Genomic DNA, 23,806 nt, shown 5'->3' with positions numbered 1-23,806 from the left:
TGTGCATGTGAAACCTGGACAATGAATAAGGAAGACCGAAGAAGAATTGATGCCTTTGAATTGTGGTGTTGGCAAAGAATACTGAATATACCATGGGCTGCCAGAAGAACAAACAAATCTGTCTTGGAAGAAGTATAGCCAGAATGCTCCTTAGAAGGGACAAAGGTGAGACTTCGTGTCACGTACTTTGGACATGTTATCAGGAGGAACAGTCCCTGGAGAAGGACACCATGCTTGGTAGAGCAGAGGGTCAGCAAAAAAGAGGAAGACCCTCAATGAGATGGACTGACACAGCCGCTGCAACAACAGGCTCAAGCATAACAATGACTGGGAGGATGGCGCAGGACCAGGCAGTGTTTTGTTCTGTTGTACACAGGGTTGCTATGATTTGGAACCGACTTGATGACACCTAACAACAACAACAAGGAGTCGGGCAATTCATAATTTGCACAAGTCATAAATGGTAGTACTGCTTTGGTGTCATTTTCGCAGCAGTAAACGAATCTCTACTGTAACAGGTAGGAAGATAAAAGAGTAAATCAGGAATCCAAACTTCCAGGATAGAGGGATTAGTGGTCTTCGCACCTTGACTTAGAACTGAGAACTGATTTCCCTATAGAAAAATGTTATAACTGCTAATCTAAAACTAGCTCATGAGAGTAAAATAAAAATTGGCTTTAGTAGGTTGGCTTAGCTTGAGAACTTAATAAGACTCTCCATTCTGTTTCAATCCTGTATTTGTCTATTCTCCCACCAATAACTTATCGTAATTTTAAAATAAATCTTGACACTGTACATTAAGTCTTGTCACCTTGTTTTCTTCCATCTTGGCTATTCTTGGCCTTTGGCATTTCCATATGAATTTTAGAATCAACTTGCCAATTTTGGGGGAAACAAAACTTTGTTAGAATTCTGATTTTTAAGAGATAATACTGAGTCTGTTAAACCATGATCATGGTATAGCTCTCCATTTATTTAAGTCTTTTTAAATTTCTTTCAATGATGTTTCATAATTTTCTGTGTAGAAATCTTGCATATCTTTCCTTACATTTTTCCCTAGATATTTGCGATTTTGTGATGCTACGACAAATGGCAAATTAAAAATAATTTATTTTCTGTTTGTTGGTGGCATATGGAAATACAATTGATTTTTTATATATTAATTTATGTATTTGTCTCTACATGAATGCATCCTGTCTTCCTAACCACAAAAAGACTTTCTTAAAGGCAGAGACCTTATCTTACATCTCTTTTTATTCTTAGGGACTGACATGGAACCTTACATATACATCAATATCTCAATGAAATATTTGACAGTAGGAAATTTTGTCTCCAGACAGATTACTAGCAGATAAAAACAGAACAACAGAAAAATTCTCTAATTCAAGATCAGACTGGCATGTAAAGAAGAATGGCTCTAGAAGTAGTTTTTCTCCCTCTAACATTACGGGCAATATCTGCTAGTTGTAATTTAGGAAATCCATTCCTAAAACGATCATGGACAGTGATGAGTCAGAACGGCTACTACACTTGTTGCCAAGGATGGAGGTGGAGTATTGGCTCTGGACCAGATACTGCTGCCTCCTCATCTGGGTCTGTCTTTGGGTCCAGTACCAGGAACATTGTAGATATTTAGTACTTTGCTATATAGTTATCTCTTCTGTAATATTGTAATAATTTTTCAGACTATTATTGCACTTCCTCAAAATCCACTAACTTTTGTAGGCTGAAGCTTGAGCAGGCAAAGGATGCTAGAGAAGTAGCAAAGGCAGCCATCAATGTAACATTACAATGAAAGCAAAGGAGTTGAAAGAAGGGGACTCTGAGCCAGTCCAATTCATATAAAACTTGTATGTGAAATATAAACAAGGTATAAAACAGTTACACCCAAACAAGGTTATAGTATAATTTAGGCCCACACCTAAACTGGTTTCAACACATGCTAAAGAAGTACAGTGGAAATAAGATGAGAGGAAAATCTGGCTTCTCCAAGTATGACTCCTTAGAGAAAGGTGTCTGCTAACCTGACAAATTTCTCTACAAAAGCAAAAACTGTTAAAGGATTGAAAGAGAAGTTAAAGATTCAAATTCTGACCAAGAATTCTGTGTTCCATTTAGAAGATAAAAAGAAATGAAGAAAAAGGCAAACAAACAAAAAACTTGGATTTAAAAAAAAATACAACCAAAATCACAGAATTATCCATATTGCCTAACAGAGACAATAAACAATTTTATTTTATCTGCCTATCAAATGTCTATGACTAAATGTCTATGGCTCACTAAGCAAATAATACCAAGATGTAAAGCACCTCCTACTTTTCGAATTCCGTTAATATTTTATTTTATCTTAATTATATCCCCTTAAAATTATCTGACTAGTCTAGTAATCTAAATATCCACTGGTAAACATGAAAAACACCAAACAGCACATATTTCCTGGCAAACATGGTGAAAGAGCTGCTTTGATACTGACATTAACTTCTTTAGTGTATAACAACTCAAGCAGGGTTCCTTTGATTTCTCTCCTCTGTTACCCACTTCAACCACAGTCCTGAATGTAACTCACATGAGACAGGCAAAATTAGCTTAGCTAAAGTAGCCTGATTTGACATTACATTGTACAAGACAATATCCTGTATGAACAGGACACATTCAATATAGTTTCCACACACACTGAATCTTCTAAGACTCTCAGAGCTTCAGTAAGATCACCTAATCATTCAAAATTAAGAGCCCAAAAACAACACATCATCTAACCTACCCGGGACTGAAATGCAATCTTGTTAATGCTAAGATAAATTCTATCTCTGTAAAATAACTTTACTGTCACATGGTTATAAAATATAGAACTCTCCAATGACCTCTAACTCTCAGTTAACATTCTATTGATTTCAATGTGCTTAACGGGAAATGCAAGATGTTCTGTTTTACTGTAACAATATAAGTCCATAAATTACCCCGTAAAAGCTTGGAATTTCTGTCCTTTTATTACAAGCAGTCCCTGGATTACGAACAAGTTCAGTTCCTAAGTCTGTCTGTAAATAGAATTTGTATGTAAGTCGGAACAGTTAGGTACGATTTGTATCTAACATCAGTCAAATGTTTGTCTTAATATATAGTACATGGTGTACCCTCCCATGTATAAAAAACATTAAAGAAATACTTCTAGATACACTAAAACATCTTTAACATAATAATACAGTAATGATAATAAGTCTTGATGTGCATCACAAAGTAGTGCCCGTTTGTTATTACGAACCATTGTATGTACCTCGAATTTTTAATACAATAAGCTTTACGGGGGTTGGTTCATAACTACAGGTTGTACATAAGTCAGACATTTGTAACCCAGGGACTGCCTGTATTAGCTTACCCAGTTTGGCGGCGCCATCTGGTGGGTACTCAGGAAACTGACCCTCAGAAGGGACGCTCACAGTTCTCCTTAGGCATCGCCCTTTGGTGGAATCTGTCTGCTGCTCCTGTCCCCCCTCCACAGGTATCTAGTTAGCAAAAGAAAAAGAGATGAAACTTCACAGTAAACTTGCCATAACTATTTTCTGATTAAATAATTTTTTTAATTAACGAAGCAGGAAGTGTGTAATCAACAGAGCAAAAGTAAAAGAAATACATGAATAAAGTATATGTATGAGTACGGTATTACCAAACCTTTTTCAGGAAGTTTTTTAAAAGAAAACTGAAAGAACAGGAAAGGTGAGTATGTAAATTACCTTCCTGAGTATATACAAATCATATCCAGGTGTGTACCTGCTTTGGGAGCTCATAAAACAAAACCCTCACACAAATAAAAGGTACTTTTATATCAGAAACTGGTTCATGATTTCCAACTTCGATCAATGCTCACTAAACTAAAAACAAACCCATCGCCGATGAGTTGATTCTGACTCATAGCGACCATACAGGACAGAGCAGAACTGCTCTATAGGGTTTCTAAGCAGCAGCTGGTGGATTTGAAGTCCTGACCTTTAGCCTCCAAGGTCTTAACCGCTGTGCCACCAGGGCTCCGCAATGTTCAATAGGTAAATGGAAATAAAAGTCTATCAGAAATATTTAGCTTCAAAATTCTCTTAAAAAGTAGGCTTTGTTAGACAAAGGCAGTAAAATTATCCAAATTTTCTTCAATTTTAGAATCAAGCACTTTAGAGTTAGTTAATAAAACATATTTTCAGTGGAAATTTAAATGATAATTATATAAAATGGCATATTTTCTTTCAAAAGAGTGGTTAATTTTTAAAATCTTAAAAATTATTTTTCTGGCATAGGTTCAGGAACACATTGTATGTTGTATATGTAGAATAAGAACTATGGATGGTAAAAAAAATACCTCTAGTGCCAAAAACTTGAAAAAACTACTCAGCAGGTTATCATCGTAGGGCAATGGAATGGCTCTAGTTTCTTTCTTTTCGTAAAGGGTAAAGACTTTCACAATGACATTTTACTAGTAACCTTTATCAGAAGTAAGTTATTCGCATCTTAAATAGTTTGGGGAAAATGTCACTAAAGACATTCAAATTTCTTATAAGTCCAATACTGCTTTCAAAAAATTTCAACAGTAATGATTGATACTGAGTTCTTACTACGTTCAAGCTAAGGAATTTACAAGTGTGCATTATAATGGAGACATCATTATTATCCCCCATTTTCCAGATGTGGAATAATTATTTCTCCAAATAACTACACTGGGCACACATCACTTCAACTGATTCCGCAAAACTGGGACAGATGCAGGCTTAAATGCACCTGCCTTCTGCTTTGTCTCAGTAATACAACTCCTATGACTGGGGCCAAGGACATAATAGCAAGGGAAGCTCTTTCTGTGTTATCGAGAATCTGAGGAGCAAATTTCTAATGCCTCTATAAGAACTGGAAAATTTCAACTCCCTATAGGACCAAAAATTCCTCATTTCTTCATTACCATAATTATGGTTACTGCTTATACACTGAGAAATTAAACGGCAGAGTTAAGAAAGGTAAAATTCTAAAACTAAGCTGAGGCCAAATAATAGCATCAATAATGACATGAACTCTTTCAAAAGTACAATGTAATACAAAACTTTTCAAACAGTAATCTAAGTCATCCATCCCTTTCATGATGGAAATTGTATTACCTCTACTTAAATAATTAAAAGTGTAGCATCGAGAGGTTAAATGATTCCCTCCAATTAAGGAAGGCAAAAATGTATCCCCTACCTGCCTTAAAAGTAGGAAAGAATGGGGGTAAATTTGGAAAAAATAGTTTGAATCTTTGAAAAAATAGCTGAAAGAACGGGGACACTGGTGGTTCAGTGGTAGAATTCTCGCCTTCCATGCAGGAGATCCAAGTTTGATTCCCAGTCAATGCTCCTATGCACAGCCACCATCTGTCTGTCAGTGGAGGCTTGAGTGTTGCTGAACAGGTTTCAGTGGAGCTTCCAGACTAAGACAGACTAGGAAGAAAGGTGTGATGAAAATCAACCAATGAAAACCCTATGGATCACAATGGTTTGATCCACAACTGATCATAGGGATGGTGCTAGATAGCATTTTCTTCCATTGTACATGGGATCACCATGAGTTGGGGGCTAACTGGGCTGCAGCTAACAACAACAAGCCATGAAGAAAAAAGACTGTACTCAGGATATAAGGGAAAATAGACAGTGTTGACTCTTATTCTAAACTTGAATTTCTTAAACAAGAATATTTTACTTTTACAACACTATAGATTTCTTCTTAGCTAAAATATTTTAAAACAAGATATTGATCTACTCCTTTGTAACTGGACAGATCATATTTCAAGTACTTTTAATTGAACCACCCTGGAGTTCACAAATCTTAGTATGCAATTGAAGACAATCAGTTTTAGAAAGTTAGTTTTAGAAGAGCAATTTTCTCCACTTTAATTGCCTTAATTTAGCTCACTAGTTCACAATTACTTGTTTATACTGAATTGCTCATTAAAAAAAAACTCCACATAGTACAACATGAGAGAATTTTTTTTTAAAAAACCTCTTTGGCCTGGCACTGTGCTTCTGAGTCCTATTTCCTCAGGGAGGGGGAGAAATCAAGCACTTTAATTTCATTTCATAGATGAGAAAAATAATAAGAAATAAATGACCTCTCAAGTTTCTAAGACATATTAATAAAAAAGTCAAACTGGATCTCTGGCTCCTAGTCCTCTTTGATAGTTCAAACCACCCCTGACAATGGACGAGCAACATGGCACAAATAAATCAAGTTACTCAGAAAACAAAATATATATTTATACACATACCCATACACTCCCTGCAGAATTACCTTTCCTTTTGTTTTGGATTATATGGAACTTAATCTCATTAACAACCTGCAATATGCAGATCGTATAACCTTGCTTGCTGAAAGTGAAGAGGACTTGAAGCACTTACTGATGCAGATCAAAGACTACAGCCGACAGCATGGATTACTCCTCAACATAAAGAAAATAAAAATCCTTACAACTGGAGCAACAAGCAACATCATGGAGAAAAGAATGAAGTTGTCAAGGATTTCATTTTATTTGGATACACAATCAACGCCCATGGAAGCAGCAGTCAGGAAACCAAACGACGTATTGCATTGGGCAAATCTGCTGCAAATGACCTGTTTAACGTGCTAAAAAGCACAGATGTCACTTTGACGACTAAGGTGCACTGGACCCAAGCCATGGTATTTTCAGTCCCCTCATATGCATGGGAAAGCCGGACAATGAATAAGGAAGACTGAAGAAGAACTGATGCCTTTGAGTTACAGTGTCGGTGAAGAATATTGAACGTACCATGTACTGTCAAAAGAACAAACAGGTCTATCTTGGAAGAAGTAGAGCCAAAACACTCCTGAGAAGCGAGGATGGTGAGACCTCATCTCACATACTTTGGACGTGTTGTCAGGAGGAATTAGTCCTTGGAGAAGAACATGCTTGATAAAGTAGAGGGTCAGCAAAAGAGGAAGACCCTTGACAAGACAGACTGATACACTGTCTGCAACGATGGGCTCAAGCATAGCAATGATTGTGTGGATGGTGCAGGACCAGGCAGTGTATCGTTCTGTTGCACATAGGGTCACTATGAGCTGGAGCCTACTCAATGGCACCTAACAACAACAATTTCAATTTCAATCTGAGCACGTACAGACTGAATAGATAATAAGAATAGGAGATCAACATTATTATGCTAGCTAGCAATAAAATAAACTGTTCTCAGTTATTTCTCCTCCCCACCCCACCCGCAAAAAAAGCTCAAGTCTCCTGTATCCTTAAAAGAAAATTTTCTCAACTTTCTTATCCCCTTACAGCAGTGGTTCTCGAAGAAAGTGTGGTCCTCTGACCAGAAACATCAGCATCCCCTGAAAACCTGTTAGAAATGCACATTCTCAGGCCCCATCACAGGTCTACTGAATCTGAAAGTTGGCAGAGGAGGGTGGTGGGGCAGTGGAATGGTAGGATGTGGGGGTTGAGGGGTGTGGTAGAGGACAGCAATCTGTTTTAACAAGACTTCCAAGCAATTCTGATGCTCCCTAAAGGTTAAAAACCTGTGCCTTAATGTGTTGTTCTCTCTCCTTCCTGTCAGGCAAAATGTCTCAAAGTATCATCTATAGCAGAGGTTCTCAACCTTGCTGCAAATTATAATCTCCTAGGGGAGCTCTGATGGGGTCCTGGTGGCACAGTGGTAAGGCCCTTGGCTACTAACTGAAAGGTTGGTGGTTCAAACCCCCCAGCCACTCCACAGAAGAAAGATGTGGCAGTCTGCTTCCATAAAGATTACAGCCTTGGAAACCCTATGGGGCAGAGTTCTACTCTATCCTACAGGGTCGCTATGAGTCAAATCGACTCAACGGCAATGGGGGAATTGGAGCTTTAAAAATAACGATGCCTGAGTCCTACTCCTAGACATTCTGAGTTAACTGGCTAGAGTGTGGTCTGCATATTGAAATTTTTAAAAGTGCTGCAGATGACTCAAATGTGCAGCTAAAGTTGAGAACCACTGATCTATACTCAGGACCTCCAACTCTAATTATTTACTTGGTAACCCCTGACTACCAATTCTAATGATGGAGGCACGAATAAATCACTTACCTTTACTAAACTTCAATTTCTGTTTTTGAGGCATGATCTTTCTGATATCTCAGCTGAATGCCCAGGATACTAAAGTTTTAAAAAGGCAGAGTCAGGCCTCTGTCATTACCCAGGTGACCACTACTATCTCTATTTTGTTGTCAATATTTCAGCTGCTCTCTGGAAAGCCTGTGTAGTCTTGCCCTGAGCATGTACAGTCCACCTTGGCCGAAGACTTGCTGGTGTCCTGCCTGGCAGATTCCAGTTCCTTCAGCTGCAGAATTCTGTCCTCTGCCTTCTTGGCTCAATGGGACCACTGTCCCTTACTTGGACTCCAGATTGCTGCACCACAGTTGGGAGAAGGTAGGTAGGCACACAGCCAGGGCAAGGGTGATGGTTACAGTCTAGGCTGCCTACTGTCTAATACATGAATGCAGTTACCACATATATATTGTCCAGTTTTATATTCTACACAGTGGAAGGGCTAGTCTTGCACCCGTCACTCCATCATAGCTGGTGCTGGAAGCCTCTTATCCAAACTACTGCAATAGTCTCTTCACTGTTATTTGCCTCTGATGTTCTAGCCCTTAAATCTATCCTTTACATAGTTATCAGAGTGATATGTTTTTAAAATGCAAATATGATCATGTCATTCTGAGGCTTAAAACCCTTAAGTGGCTCCTCCTTGCCTCTAGTTGTTGTTAGTTGCTGACTCACAGTGACCTAGTAATGGTTTTCAAAGGAGGGGAGGTATGTTTGTGTGTGGAGGTATTGGGGGTGGGGGAGGGGGGTAGGATATCAGAGGCAAATACCAGCGCATAATTCTGAGATTATCTATTGTACAGGGCTTCTGCATAAACTTTTCTATAGAGAAAGGGTTCTTTTGCTAAAAGAGAATTTAAAAACTACTATCCTATAGATAAAATCCAAGCTCCCTAACACAGTATACCAGGCCTTCCACAATCTGGCCACTGTCAGGAGTGTCCAGCCTCAGACTTTATACTCTAGGAACACCAAATTGTTTGCATTTCCCTAATATGTTCCCTATTTTGTAGTTTAGTGCCTTTGCTTAGTTTGTTTTCTTAGTCTGAAATGTTTTCCCTCACTTTTTTTTCTATCCTATACCTTCCAGGTAAACTCCTACTAGGACAGACATCACCTCGTTCAGGAATCTCTTCTCCCTCTACCAATCCTGCAAGGTTAGGTACACCTCCTTTAGGCTTCTCCAATAACATACATATCTTTCTCTATCACTGAATTCATTACCTTGTTATTATAATTATTCAATTTATGTGACTGATTCCACATAAGTTAACAACTTGTATCTTACTTGTCAGTCCCCAAACCTTAAAAAATAGCTCCAACCAATGAATAAATAAATGAGTATCTGATGGGTCATTTTAGGCAAAGGAAAAAGCATAATATCAGACAAGAAGTTGGTAAGCATAAGCCTTTTTTGTGGGGAGGGGAGGAGGCCAGGGGGAGGAGAAAATTAAGCTTGAGCCTCTTAAGAGGGAGACATGGGGTAGAACACCAAAAATATATTATGACCATGCTGGGAGGGGTTGAATACCACACCATTCATAATTCAGAGTGCACCGGGAAGCCACTCAAGTTTTTAGATCAAAGGAATGGTTGTTGTTAGGTGCCATCAAGCCAATTCTGACTCATAGCGACCCTATGTACAACAGAACAAAACACTGCCCGGTCCTGCACCATCCTCACAACCCTTGTTATGCTTGAGTCCACTGTTTCAGCCACTGTGTCAATCCATCTCTTTGAGGGTGTTCCTCTTTTTCCCTGACCCTCTACTTTACCGAGCATGATGTCCCTGTCCACGGATTGGTCCCTCCTAATAACATGTCCAAAGTATGTGAGACATAGTCTCGCCATCCTTGCTTCTAGGAGCATTCTGGTTGTACTTCTTCCAAAACAGATTTGTTCGCTCTTTTGGCAGTCCATGGTATATTCAGTATTCTTCGCCAACACCACAGTTCACAGGCGGCAATTCTTCTTTGGTCTTCTTTATCCATCGTCTAGCTTTCAAATGCGTATGAGGCGACTGAAAACACTATGGCTTGGGTCAGGCACACCTTAGTCTTCAAGGTGACATCTTTGCTTTTCAAGACTTTAAAGAGGTCTTTTGCAGCAGATTTGCCCAAGGCAATGTGTCTTTTGATTTCTTGAATGGTAGTATTCTCCTAATTGGTCTGTCTCCTTCCTATCACTCCCTCTTCCAATGCATACTACATATTAATATTCATTGCATATAACTTTTATCAAATCCCTTCCTTTCTTAAGCTTTCTTTGGTAATTCCCCATTGTCAATATTATCTTCGTGACATATTTAGTTACAGCAAGGTTCTTCAGAATAAATGAATTTCTTTTACTGTCTAGCTTACTTGTCTTATTTATCAAATGCCATTTTAAAATTATTTATTTGTCATATTTCCACAGCTAAACTTGTTATGGGGAAAGAGAAGAAAGAATTGCATCTCATTCTTTGTAACCCCAACACAGTAAGTGCAATTTATGTATCTGCTGAGTTACTTGAAAGTGGTTCTTAATGAAATATGCCATACGTAATTTACCCCAGGATAAATAACAGTTGATTTTAACGGTCCGGACAAAGCTTAACTGCTATATTCAGATTTTCATCAATATATCTGAGTGTAAATACTGCCTTTCAAAAGCAAGAAGAATTATCTTAAAATTGCGTTATGACTGCCTTACTGTCTGTACACTAACATCCACCTTTAAGAAATTCCTAATACAGAAAGTAGAGTATGCATTTAAAAAAAAAAAAGGAACCAAATTTACCCAGTCCTGATGGCTTGTTATTCCCAACAAAAGAAACTCACAAACTCTTTTGTATTTTTATACTGGCTGTACGTCAGAGGAGTTAATGATTGTCTTCTCTACCATTTCCCTCAATTTCTTATTCTCTACTTTGTTGTTGTTAGGTGTTGTTGACTCAGTTGCGACTCATGGTGATCCTATGCACAACTGAACGAAACATTGCCCAGTCCTGCGCCATCCTTACAATTGTTGCTATGTTTGAGACCATTATTGCAGCCACTGCGTCAGTCCATCTTGTAGAGGGTCTTCCTCTTTTTCACTGACCCTCTACTTTACCAAGCATGATGTCCTTCTCCAGGGACTGGTCCCTCCTGATAACACATCCAAAGCATATGAGATGAAGTCTCTAGTTTCCTAAACTAGATTCTCCAGTTTACTTGGTTTTATCCCTTGCAAGTAAAATGGAATTATTTTGGCCTCCTCATTCTCCTTGAACTGGGTTAGCTGAGGCCTTTCCTTAACACCCAGGCAGAAATATATATTTCATAACACATAAGCAATGTCTATTTGGCACAATTTGCATGAAGCAATTTACTGAACCAATGAGTCATTTCTCAAGGTGATACTCCTGGCAGATTTCTCTTTCAGCATTTGGCTCAGATCTACTCTTCTGCTACATTCCCAAATTGGTAATTGGTGTATTTAACACTCTTCCCATGTGTATCTGCCGAACAGACTTTTCCCCATTTCTGACAGAAAACATGCAAAGTTCAGAGAAAACATGAAAAGATCCCACACACTGACTTAATACATGAGTGATACTAAACTAATATAATCCTCCCACATTCCAATGGTGCCTGGCCAAAGGTATCGTTTAAATCCTTACAGAACCCTCTTAACTGATCTTTTTAACACAGCAATAAACACTCTCGTAATTAGTTGACTAGGGTTTAAAGCAGCCTTTGTAGATAGTTTCAGCAGGAAATCCTTAACTCCTCATTTCAAGGTTCTTCAATGCAAAATTCCAAGGATAAGAGTTATACTTTAAAAAGACTGTGGAGAAAGGTAGAGGAGTGATGGCATATTCTGGTACACACACACACATACACACACACACGATTTCTGATCTTTTTTCTGTAATGAAATTAACAGCATATTACATTATTCAAGGAGCAGATACAGCAATGGCTTAACATTTTCTTTTCCTAGAGATTTAATTAAGCTTTCACAATTTAATAATATAACCACCTGTCTCAGGGTGTTAAAATGGTTTTTTTAAGCTTATCATGCTTTCCTTATCTGGTTTGCTGAAATCTTCTAACTCATCTATCTGATTCCAATCCCTTCTTCTTTCAACTTCTACACAATCAACAAAGGCATTTTTTTAAGAAGCAAATCTGATGATGTCCCTGCCCTGTTAAATACCTTCCCGTGGTCCTGCTCATTTCCAGAATAAAGTGCAAAATCTTTAGCACGGCCTTCAAGGCGCTTTATTATTTTGTTCTTGCCAGCTAGTTGCTCTCCCCTCTTGCAAATCATGTTCCAAAAACCCTGAACATTTTATAGTTTTTCAAAAAGAAATGTTTCTTGACTTTGTATCTTTATATATATGTGGAATGTTCTTCCCTTCTTTCCTCTTGGTGAACTTTCATTTGTCCCTTTAAGGCATAGCCCAAGCATAATTTTCTCTGTAAAATCTTTATTGTCACTCTCCATTCTGTGCCATCACCAACCCCACACAATATCTCAGTTAACTATCCCCTTGTGTTTATACTACTGGTTATATTATAATTTTTAATTTACCTCAATGTGTCCCCAACAAAACTGCATCCTTGTGACCACAATACTTAACACACAATGGTTGTTCAGTAAATAAAGGTGGAATTACTTATTCAACTATGAAAAAAATGGAAAAACTATGGTCTATTTTTCTCCTCTTTTTATTATCCAATTTTAGAAAATATAAGGAATTAAGTTTTACTCTCTGGGTAGATTTATCACAGAAAAGAAAGATGGAAGAGAAGGCTCATCTCCTCTCAAACTTATATTAAAGGAAATGGACATTCAGGAATCAAAGTTTATAATTTGATTTTTTCAACATTCATTCAACAAATAAGTTACTGAGAGTTTATTACATATCAGGAGCTGTTCTAAGCACTGGGGGATACAGCACTGAACAAAACAAAGTTCCTGCCCAAAATTTACATTCTAGTGGAGGAAGAAAGATAATAAACAATAAACATACCAATTAAATTACACAACATTTTAGAAGGTGACATGGTATGGGGGAAAAAAATTAGAGCCAGGCAATTAAATTAGAAGTTCTGGATAGAGATGGAGGGGAGGAGTTACAATTTTAAGTAGGTTGGCCAAGGTAGGCCTTACAGAGCAGGTGACATGCAAACAAAGATTTGAAGGAGATGAGAAAGTGAACCATGCACATATCTGAGAAAAGAAATGTTCCAGGTGAAACACCTGCCTTGCCTTCCTGATATGCTCAAGGAATAGTAAGCAAACTTGGGGGAGAAGTTTTTGGCCATTAATGGAGATCAGGATGATTTCTGGTAGGTCTAGAAGGGAAGATTAGGGGTTCAGTCTTGAGCATGTTGGAGATAACTATTACATATCCAAGTAGATATGTATAACAGGCAGATGGATATGTGAGTATAGAAAAGAGGGATATTTAGGCTTGAGATACAAAATTAGGAATCATCAGCATTAGAGGGTAAAGTCATGAGATTAGACAAGATCCCTAAGGCACTAAGATCCAAGGGCTGAACTCTGGGGCACTCCACGTTAAGCAGTCCTATCTGGTTGAAATCACTCTTTCACGGCAATAGCATATCATTATGACATTGGCAGCCTTTTAGCTTACCTACAGTTTATCATTCATAAAGCCTCCATTTTCATAAATACAACTTAACAAAATGCAAATAAAAACTAGGTTATTTTAGAAACTCAGTTTTAAAAGGGAAGTGGCTTTTCTCGATAACATCCATCTCACCTCCTTCTCCTTGTTGAGCAACACCAACTGGCTGTCTGTGAGGATGCAATACTTCCGCTCCCATGTTGTTGTCTCAGTGTAGGGTGACTGACCACAAGACAGACGGTGGGTAGGTGGCCCTTTCACATCTGTGTGACAAAAGAGAAAAACAAAAGTGACAATTCTTTATCATGTTAACTAAACTAGTATTTCAAATGTAAAATTCTTTAAAAACAAATTAAAGAGGTAAATCTAAACATAAATTCCTGTCATGGTTTGAACTGTGTCCCCCCAAAAATGTGTGTAGCACCTTGGCTAGGTCATGATTCCCAGTACTATATGACTGTGTTATCTGATGTGATTTCCTTATGTGTTGTAAACTCTACCACTATGATGAGATTATCATGTGTTGTAAATTCTATCACTGTGATGAGGTTATACTGATGAGGTTGACAAGATTAGTGTCTTAATGCAATCTCTTTTGAGATATAAAAGAGAGAAGTGAGCAGAGACACATGGGAACCTCATACCACCAAGAAAGCAGTGCCGGGAGCAGAGCGTGTCCTTTGGACCTAAGGTTCCTGCGCAGAGAAGCTCCCAGACCAAAGGAAGATTGATGACACAGACCTTCCTCCAGAGCCAACAGAGAAAGCGTTCCCCTGGAGCTGATGCCCTGAATTTGGACTTGTAGCCTACTGGACTGTGAAAGAATAAATTTCTCTTTGTAAAGCCATCCACTTGTGGTATTTCTGTTGGAGCAGCACTAGATGACTGAGACAATTCCAATGGTAAACTGAAAACTTAAACTTCATCTTAAGAAAATAAAAACTCCTATATGAGTTGGAAATCAACTCGATGGCAGTAGGTTTAGTTTTTTTGGTTTATATACAAAATAAGGAAAAATTGGCCCTACAGTCTACAGAACAAAGGGTTGAAATACTCTAGGAAAAATTGTTAGCACAAACTTGACACAGAAATCACCATAGCACTAAAATAATGGGATGTCACATCAGATCTAAATCAATATCATTCAAAATAATGAGGTGGGGATGAGTGAGACACAAGAACAAAAGATACAGACTCTAGTCTTCAGGAGGAAGATGACATTACATGTTACATGAGAATACTGTTGACCGAGAAGTGAGAGTACACTTACTGATAGGCCATGTCTTCAAAATGGCTTTATTTCTAGTCACTTGTAAGAATTAGAAATGTTTTAACTATAGCATCATATTACCACTAGAGGCCAGTAAGATCTTAAAAACAAAGAAAATAATTTCCCTCAAGTAAAGATCTAAATGTATTACCATCATGTCAATTAGAGGTGAAGGTACACAATATTAAAATAAAATGTCTCAACTCGTCTCAAATGCCTCATCTTATAAAATACCACATGGTTACTATTACCTTTGTTACTTTAAAGATTTTTTATATGAACTGTTCACTCAACATTTGGGCTTTTGTGAAACATGGAACATATCTTAATCTTAAGCACACATTAAATCCATTATAGAAGACTTTTAAGACAGTTCAATATAATTTAAAAGTTCTTTAGCCACTAAGGACTAATTCCTCTTAGGAATGTACGGCAGGGATTATTTAAAATATATTACTTATTACTATTTAGTTATTATACTAGAGGAAGAACTTAAACTGAAGTAATAGATTAGAAAACAAACACCCATGAGAGTTTTAAATCATAATATAAGAGTTAATAAAGAGAATCGTAAATCATAATGAGCACATAAGTCTGTTAGGTGGGTATTTTTCAAATGGGCTTATCATTGCTTCTGCAGATTTTTGTTATCTTTTGCCACAGGAATGACAGGTATTCCTGGTATTAACTTCAAGGAAGTCCAAATTTCATAGATGTTTTATACTACAATTACCAAAATATGCATAACTATAACAAGAATTATGTAGAAAGTAAGCAACAAGTCAGTAATAGGGCAGTTAAGTGTATGTCTCTCTTCTTACATCCCCTTATGTATTCAACATTATCTTCAGTGTTTCTTCTGGCTTAACCCACTTTCCTCTCTAAATCTATCTAAACTTGTTGCTGTCCTGCATGTTGTGGGCAGCTTAACTCGCCTCACAAATAATTCAAGATCCAAGAACCAATACTGTTGCTAGGGCTTGGCTGGGCATATAACTAATTCTTAGAAGTTCAGTTTCTTTTCCTTTTTCCCCTCCATTATTTTTCTGCTTCTATTCCCTCCACACAGTAGAACACTAACCCTGTTGCATCTATAGCTTCTCCATTCCACACCAACTATCTCCCCATGCTCTACTTCTCTCCTTGTGTTCTAGGCAGCTTAAATTATTTATGTTAGAATTGCATCTTAAATTGTTTTAAAGTTTTCTTTGGACTTCAAAACTTCCTAAAATTATCACACACATACACACACACACACACACAAAAAAAAAACTTTAAAGAAACTGACATTTAATCCTTTTGACACATGTAGGATATTCTTGTCTATACTTAAAAGCCCTGTCAAAACTGATTTTCTTCACGATTTGGACATACAGTAGGTTAGATTTTTGCCACAATGTAGGCCCTATACCAAGACCACTTCAATGGAAAGCGATACACCTACTTTATGTGGAAATGTGGTAGTTTTGTGGCCTAGACAAGTTTTTATTCAAATGACTAACTTTCTGACATAAGTTAGCCATGGGTGACCAAAACTGCACACTGTAATTTAATTTGAATAGTAATCTTATGATCTATACTAAGCAAGAATTGCTAGATCCTGTTCATAAAAAGTAGACTATAGGATACTACATTTATAGCATAACCTAGGCTTCCTGACAAAATATAAATTTGTAGCAACACTGAATTTAAGGAAACCTAATGTCTTTCCCTGTGTTATCTTCAGTAAGTCTCTTAAAGTCTCACTGTCTAATGCTCTCCTTTTGACCCATCTTTGTTCCTAGCTTCTTCATAAACAGTTGCCAACAAGTCTGACTCATGGTGACCCCCTGTGTATCAGAGTAGAACTGTGCTCCATATGGATGATTTTTCAGAAATAGATTGTCAGGCCTTTCTTTTGAGGCACCTCTGGGTGGACTCCAACCTCCAACCTTTTGGTGAGCAGCCATAACTATCTGTACCTCCCATGGACTCCAGTTTCTTCATGGTATTGTGAAAATAAGACAATGTCTCATAAAACATTTTGGAACCCCCAAGCCACTCCTCCCCAGTGCTAAAGGTAGGATGAAATATTTGAGACCGATCAGCTACTGTATAATTTTTACAGGTCATGGTTTTTTTTTTTTTCCTTTCCTATCTAATGCTCACTTCCTAATGATTTTTTAACAATGCACACCGAGGAAGAAAACAAGAGAAGAAATGCGTGAGTTTTATCGTTGCTGTTGTAGCTGTTGTTGATCTTTTTAGCACTTTTAGACTAAATGTTTAAAAACATTTTAAGAAGATAAAATCATTTTTAAATAACTTATAGATTTAATTTTTTCATGCTATCTTGCCCTTATTACTATGGCTAATTGAAGGTTTAATACCCCGCTTGTAAGAACTGTATACTGAGATTATATTAACAGGACAAGATCAGATTTTTGCCCTATTTTACCTTACTGATTTCCACCAATTTTTTTTTCCTCCAGTGACTTACTTCTATTTTCTGACTTCTAATATTTTTAAGTATCTAAAATTCACTAGAGAAAAGGATAAGTTAGAATTACAAAGGAGAATCTTAGTAGCAAAATCAGAAAAATTTTAGATTTGTTCTGTCCCATTCCTATGATGATACTGAATGCTGGCCTCATTATGAAAATGGAATAATTCTGGAAACACTAAAAAGAATCAGAGGTTACTCAATGGATCACTTTTGAAAGTCCTTCCCTAAGACTGGATTTTATTCTATAGACCAGTGGTTCTCACATTTTTTGCTCTCAGGATCCCTTTAGATTTTATTGAAGACCTCAAAGAGCTTTTGTTTATGTGGGTAATATCTATCAACATTTACCATATTAGAAATTAAAACTAAGAAAGCTAACAATTATTTAATAAATCATTTAAAAATAAAGATAACAAGCCCGTTTTGTGTTAACATAACCCATTTTTAATGAAATGTAACTATTTTCCAAAAAAAAATTACTGAGTGACATTGTTTAACATGTTTGTAAATCTCTTTAATGTCTGGCTGAATTGAAGATGGCTGGATTCTTACATCTGTTTCTACATTCAATCTGCTGCTTTATGTTGTTTTGGTTGACATATATGTAGAAAATCTGGACACACAAATATGTAGTTGGAAAACTAGTATTTTAATAGCATTTTCAGATAATTGTGGATAGACTTTTTTAATATTAAACCAAAACCTGACAGGCAGCAGCTTCTCAAAAGTTAGTGCAATGCAGAACCCGAAACCCACAATATATTAGAGATAATGATCAAATTATTTTATAAATACATCAATACTGTCTGCTTAAAACCTAGTATAGCTACCATCAACTACTAAGTCACTCTCTTTTAAGTATGGAAAGGAAAGGCAAAACCAGTTAGGTCACCATAAATAGAAGTTGAATTTTACTTATTTTATTCCTTCATTACCTTCCCACCCTCGGTATTCTGTCCAGCTATCAGAAAGCAGCTTGTTTTCAGAAAAAACAAAAAATTTCTTAGACTGATAACCATCCAAACACTAAAATAACTGACTATAAGCTTTGCTTTGTCCTTACATGAACCTTTGGGGTGGCAGATTATATTACAGTACCTACAAATCAGTGGTCCTAGTGGATTTACATATGGCCACTCACCTCAATAAATAATAATACTGAACAGCAAATATTCAGTATGCTCGAGACATAAAATTATTAGCTCAGAAATGTTTGCCTTTCTGGAAATATAAATTCTAATTCTCATCATCAATTTACTATGAGATCATAACTATTCAATGAAATGAATTTATATCGTGGCTTTTAACCTTAGCTAACTTGTTTAGTTTCCTCCTCAGCTACAGAGACTTAATTTCCATGCTACTCGATCACTGTAGTCCAGTCAGTAAGTAAACCCCCTACGGCTATGCTCACTATCGCCCTTTTTAAGAGAGGGCAGGAAGGCAGTAACATGTGATACTTCTATCTGGTGAGTAATTTCCTTTTTCTAAGGTTTGTAGAGAGTCCCTTTCCTGCCTCCCTCTCAGTCTCAGCAGCACCAGGAATTCAGCATAAGGATATAGGGTTTTTAACTCAGCTCTATCACAGGGCAGAGTGAGTTATCTGAAAACAATGTAGTAAGCTCCTTGAAGGCATGACTTACAGTAGATAATCAAAATGTTTAATAGAGGTAATAACTTCTCTTTGGAGAAGTGCTAATTTTGGTTTGGTGCTATTGCCTAAGTAAATTAGATAGATGGCATGGGAAACAATCCCTATAATGGTTACACCTTGCTTCTCGTCTTCCCATCACTACTCCATAGTCTGTAATGTATCTGAACATCTAGTATGCGCCATAAAACAGCAGGCAGAGCTGACTACATGGCTTTCTTCTGCTTCTTAGACATGCATTAGAAGAAAAGACCAAAACCCACTGCCATCAAGTCGATTCCGACTCAGCGACACTATAGGACAGAGTAGATCTTTCCATTTTGATCTTTTGGTTAGCAGCCAAGCGCTTTAATCACTGCACCACCAGGTCTCCATTAGAAGGAATAAGTTCCATAATTTCCCCATTGGGTCAAGTACTGCTTAAGCAAGTATATGTACTGGGTAATTAAATGGAGAGTTATGAATGAAGCCTGTGTTAAGATGACAGATGGCAATGACAGTCTGTCCATCAATGCTAATAGACAGGTCACATTGGCAGTTCATATTAAACCTCTTACCTAAACAGAAGAATATCAAATACACAAAGTAAAATAATTCTTTTTATATATTAACCCTTAGGAGGAAAAAAAGAGGTCTACATGCAAGCTTTTCTTAAACTGTCAGGTATTGTGCTAATTTCAGAAAATACCAGATCCGGACATTAAAACACCACCATGGTGTTGCATTATTAAATGATCAAAACTCAAGATTCTTTTTGTGTTTCATGTTCCTGTTATAGAAAAATGAACTATACTAAGAATTAATCTCATATATCATCTAATGCACATTCCTTTTGTTCTATTTAGTACCTCTTCCTATATTAATATACACCCACGCTTGCCTCTTTTTTAACTGAATCTCATCACTTTCCTTTAGGGTCAGCTGCTGTGGGGAAAGAAAGCTTTTAAAGGAATGAAATTCTTAGCAGGGGAGGGAGGGGGAAGAAAAGTAAATAGTTTACCACTATTGAGAGATCAGTTTCTGAGCTTTTAGCAATTGGTTACACAGCCAACACTGTGACATTATCTCTCTAACTAAGACAGCAGAAGAAGGCAGACTGCATTAAAAATAAAATTGTCAAGAGTCTGCCATCACTAAAAATCTTTAATAGCTCTACCTCTCTTCACGGTGTCAACTAGAATAGAATCCAGTTAATACGCATCTTTTCTGAATTGTGACTTGTTTGAATAACAAATCATTGAGCCTATAGTGAAAATTATCAAGAAAATGATACAGACTTCTCTAAAGAATCCTATCCGTCATTTACCGGTAAGTTGACAACACAATGCAATCAGCTCTGCCCTGACACAACTCAGCTGACTTACACTAGGATTGAAAAACCTTTCTATCAAAATCCACTGACCACAAGTGAACAGGAGGGAATAAGTGTCTACAACATACAGCTATAAACCAGTTAATGGAAACATTTAGCATTTTCTCTTCAGTACAACCAACACAAATACACAGACAAGACAACCCTTTCATCCAAATCTAATCCATTCCTGCGAATGTGTTGGAGGACAAATTTTGCATAAGAACAGCCTATATTCTATTACTTTAAGTAGAAGAGGAATGGTTTAGACCAAGCTCATCAAAACTTCAATTAATTTTCTCAAATATTATTAAGTAGTCTTAAAAAACAGACGACAATCCATCAGAAATTTACATATTAAAAATATCAATACAAGATCATTTAATGGTATATTTGTACACAGCATATAGTATGAGATACAAGTTACATTTTCTTTCTACACTATAAACATACACTGTAAATAAACAATAATATGTTAAAGGTACATAACGAATGCAAATAACAGCAAAATAAAACTAACGAGGCTTTCTAAAATTCACACCACTTTCATAATTTTTCTTTATTTTTTCTCAAAAGTATAAAAAAGTCATATGCATAGTACATGGGGACACGTGCACAGCCAAGTTAATATGTTTCTTTTAGCTCTCATTAGACTTTATCACTTGCACATTTTCTTCTAATATAAGAGCTTTCTAATCTGCCCAGGCTCATCTACTTTCCACAAGTTTTTCCATTATTTTAGAAGACATTAAGATTGCAAGAGACCTTTAAACAATGTGATTGTGAAACACAATCCTGTTGGGAAAACAGCTCATATGGGATGATAGTCTATATTGTCTCACCCAGATTCAGGTACAATTCAATTATTTTTAGCCAGAACATACATATCAGTTTCTTTCAGTGATATTTCAATTTGGGTAGTCAATTTTGGATAAAAAAAAATTTCAAATTATTACAACAAATATTTGGCTAGAGTTCAGCTATCAAGTGATACATTCACATCATAGGCAGTAAATAGAAAAAGAACGATATAAGGAAGCAAATAATGGGTAAGTATCAGGTAAGAGAATAAATAAAAATAAAAATCAACGTAAAAAGAAATGTATAGAAGGAGAAGAGCGCAGTCCTTTGAGAAACAATTAATAGTTGAAAGATATCTTAGAGGATAATAAATCATACTTACTCAATTCATAGATTAAGAAATTAAGGCCCAGAGGATGGAACACTGCCTAACTCATCTTATTAGGCCTGCATTGCTCTGATACCAAAGCCACATGAAGACATCACAAGAAAAGAAAAGAAAACTACAGACCAATGTCCTTTATGAATATAATTGTAAAAATCCTCAACAAAATTCTAGCGAACAGAATCCAACAACATATCAAAAGGATTATAAACCATGACCAAGTCGGATATATCCCAGGAAGGCAAGGGTGGTTAAATTAGAAAATCAATAAATATAATATACCATATTAATAGAATGAAGGGGGCAGGGGAGGCACATGACCATGTCAATTGATACAGAAAGAGCTTTTGACCAAATCCAATACTTTTTTACAATAAAAACACTCAGCAAACTGGGAATAGAAGGGAATTCCTCAAGATGATAAACAGCATTTATGAAAAACCCATAGCAAACATCATACTCAATGGTGAAAGACTGAAAGCTTCCCCTCTAAGATCAGCAACAAGGCAATGATGGCTGCTTTTACCACTGCTATCCAACATTGATGGAAACCCTGGTGGCGCAGTGGTTAAGTGCTACAGCAGCTAACCAAAAGGTGAGCAGTTCAAATCCACCAGGCGCTCCTTGGAAACTCTATGGGGCAGTTCTACTCTGCCCTATAGGGCCACTATGAGTTGGAGTCGACTCGATGGCGACAGGTATCAATGGGTATTCAACATTGTACTAAAAGTCCTAGACATAGCAATTAGGCAAGAAAAAGAAATAAAAGGCATCCAAACCGGAAAAGAAGACGATGACATGATACTGCATGTAGAAAATCCCCCAAAATCAACAAGAAAGCTACTATAATTCAGCAAAGTTGCAGTGTACAAGATTAACATACAGAAATCAATTATTTTTATACACCAATAGCAAACAATCTGAACAGGATAATAAGAAAGCCATTCCTTTTACAATAGTGTCAAAAAGAATAAAATACCAAGGAATAAATTTAACAAAGGAGGTGAAAGACCTTTACACTGAAAATTATCAAACACTGCTGAAAGAAATCAGTGGAGATCTAAATAACTGGAAAAACATTCTGTGTTAATGGATTGATAGAATTAACATGGTTAAGGTGTCAATTCTACCCAAAGTGAAATATAGCTACAACACAATTCCTATTAAAATTCCAACAGCCTTTTTTTTTTCCAGAATTGGAAAAGCTGATCCTTAAATTCATATAAAATTGCAAGGGGTCCTGAATAGCCAAAGCAATCTTGGGGGGAAAAAAAAAGAACAAAGTAACAGAACTCGCAGTTCCTGTTTTGAAAGTACTATAAAGCGACAGTAATAAAACTGTATTGTATTCTATTCCAATGGTCTATATTTTGATCTTTTTAACAGATCAAAATACAGGCCAAATGAATAGAATTGAGAGTCCAGAAATAAACCCATAAATATATTATTCAACTGAATTTTTATAAGGGTGCCAAATCTACTCAATGGGGAAAAAATAGTCTCTTCAACAAACAGTGCTGGGACAACTGCATTTCCACATGCAAAAGAATGAAGCTAGACTCATACTATATACTATATATAAAAATTAACTCAAAAAGGATCAATAACCTAAATATAAGCACAAAACCATAAAATATTTTAGAAGAAAACACAGGGCTAAAGCTTCAAGGCCTTCTTTTGAGTATTCAACTTTTAGAGGTGACACGACAAGCATAAGCACCAAGATAAACAAATAGGTAAATTGGACTTCAGCTCAGCAAAACAAAAATTTTTGTGCACCAAGGGACATTATCAAGAAAATGAAGAGAAACAATACATTGCAAACAATATTATCAGATAAAGGTTTCATATCCAGAATTTATAAAGAAGTTTTAACACGCAAAAAAATAAGACTAAGAATCCGGTTAAAAAATAGGCAAAAGATACAAATAGACATTTCTCCAAAGAAAATATAAAACTGGCTAACGTCCTCCACCGGACTGAGTCCAGTACAGCTAGATGGTGCCTGGCTACCACCACTGACTGCTCTGACCAGAATCACAACAGAGGGTTCTGGACAGAGCTGGAGAAGGATGTAGAGCATAATTCTAACTCACAAAAAAAGACCAGATTTACTGGCCTAAAGGAGACTGG

At 36.7% G+C, this 23,806-nt stretch overlaps 1 protein-coding gene across 2 annotated transcripts in view; it reads right to left on the bottom strand.

Annotated features, from left to right (window-relative positions):
• Positions 1–23,806, bottom strand: part of RASAL2 (RAS protein activator like 2) — a 404,516-nt gene that overhangs the window by 181,212 nt on the left and 199,498 nt on the right. For both annotated transcript variants that reach the window (XM_012554510.2, XM_023728067.1), the window contains exons 2-3: positions 13,866–13,993; positions 3,374–3,500 (exon numbers count right to left, since the gene is read on the bottom strand). In XM_012554510.2, the coding sequence (XP_012409964.1) occupies positions 3,374–3,500; positions 13,866–13,993 (255 nt within the window). The remainder of the gene's footprint in view (positions 1–3,373; positions 3,501–13,865; positions 13,994–23,806) is intronic.

The sequence above is a fragment of the Trichechus manatus genome, unplaced genomic scaffold (genome assembly GCF_000243295.1).
Source record: "Trichechus manatus latirostris isolate Lorelei unplaced genomic scaffold, TriManLat1.0 scaffold00021, whole genome shotgun sequence".
In the NCBI taxonomy this organism is placed as follows: domain Eukaryota; kingdom Metazoa; phylum Chordata; class Mammalia; order Sirenia; family Trichechidae; genus Trichechus; species Trichechus manatus.
The sequence above is the reverse complement of the archived record's forward strand: the minus strand, read 5'-3'. Positions and strand labels throughout refer to the sequence as shown.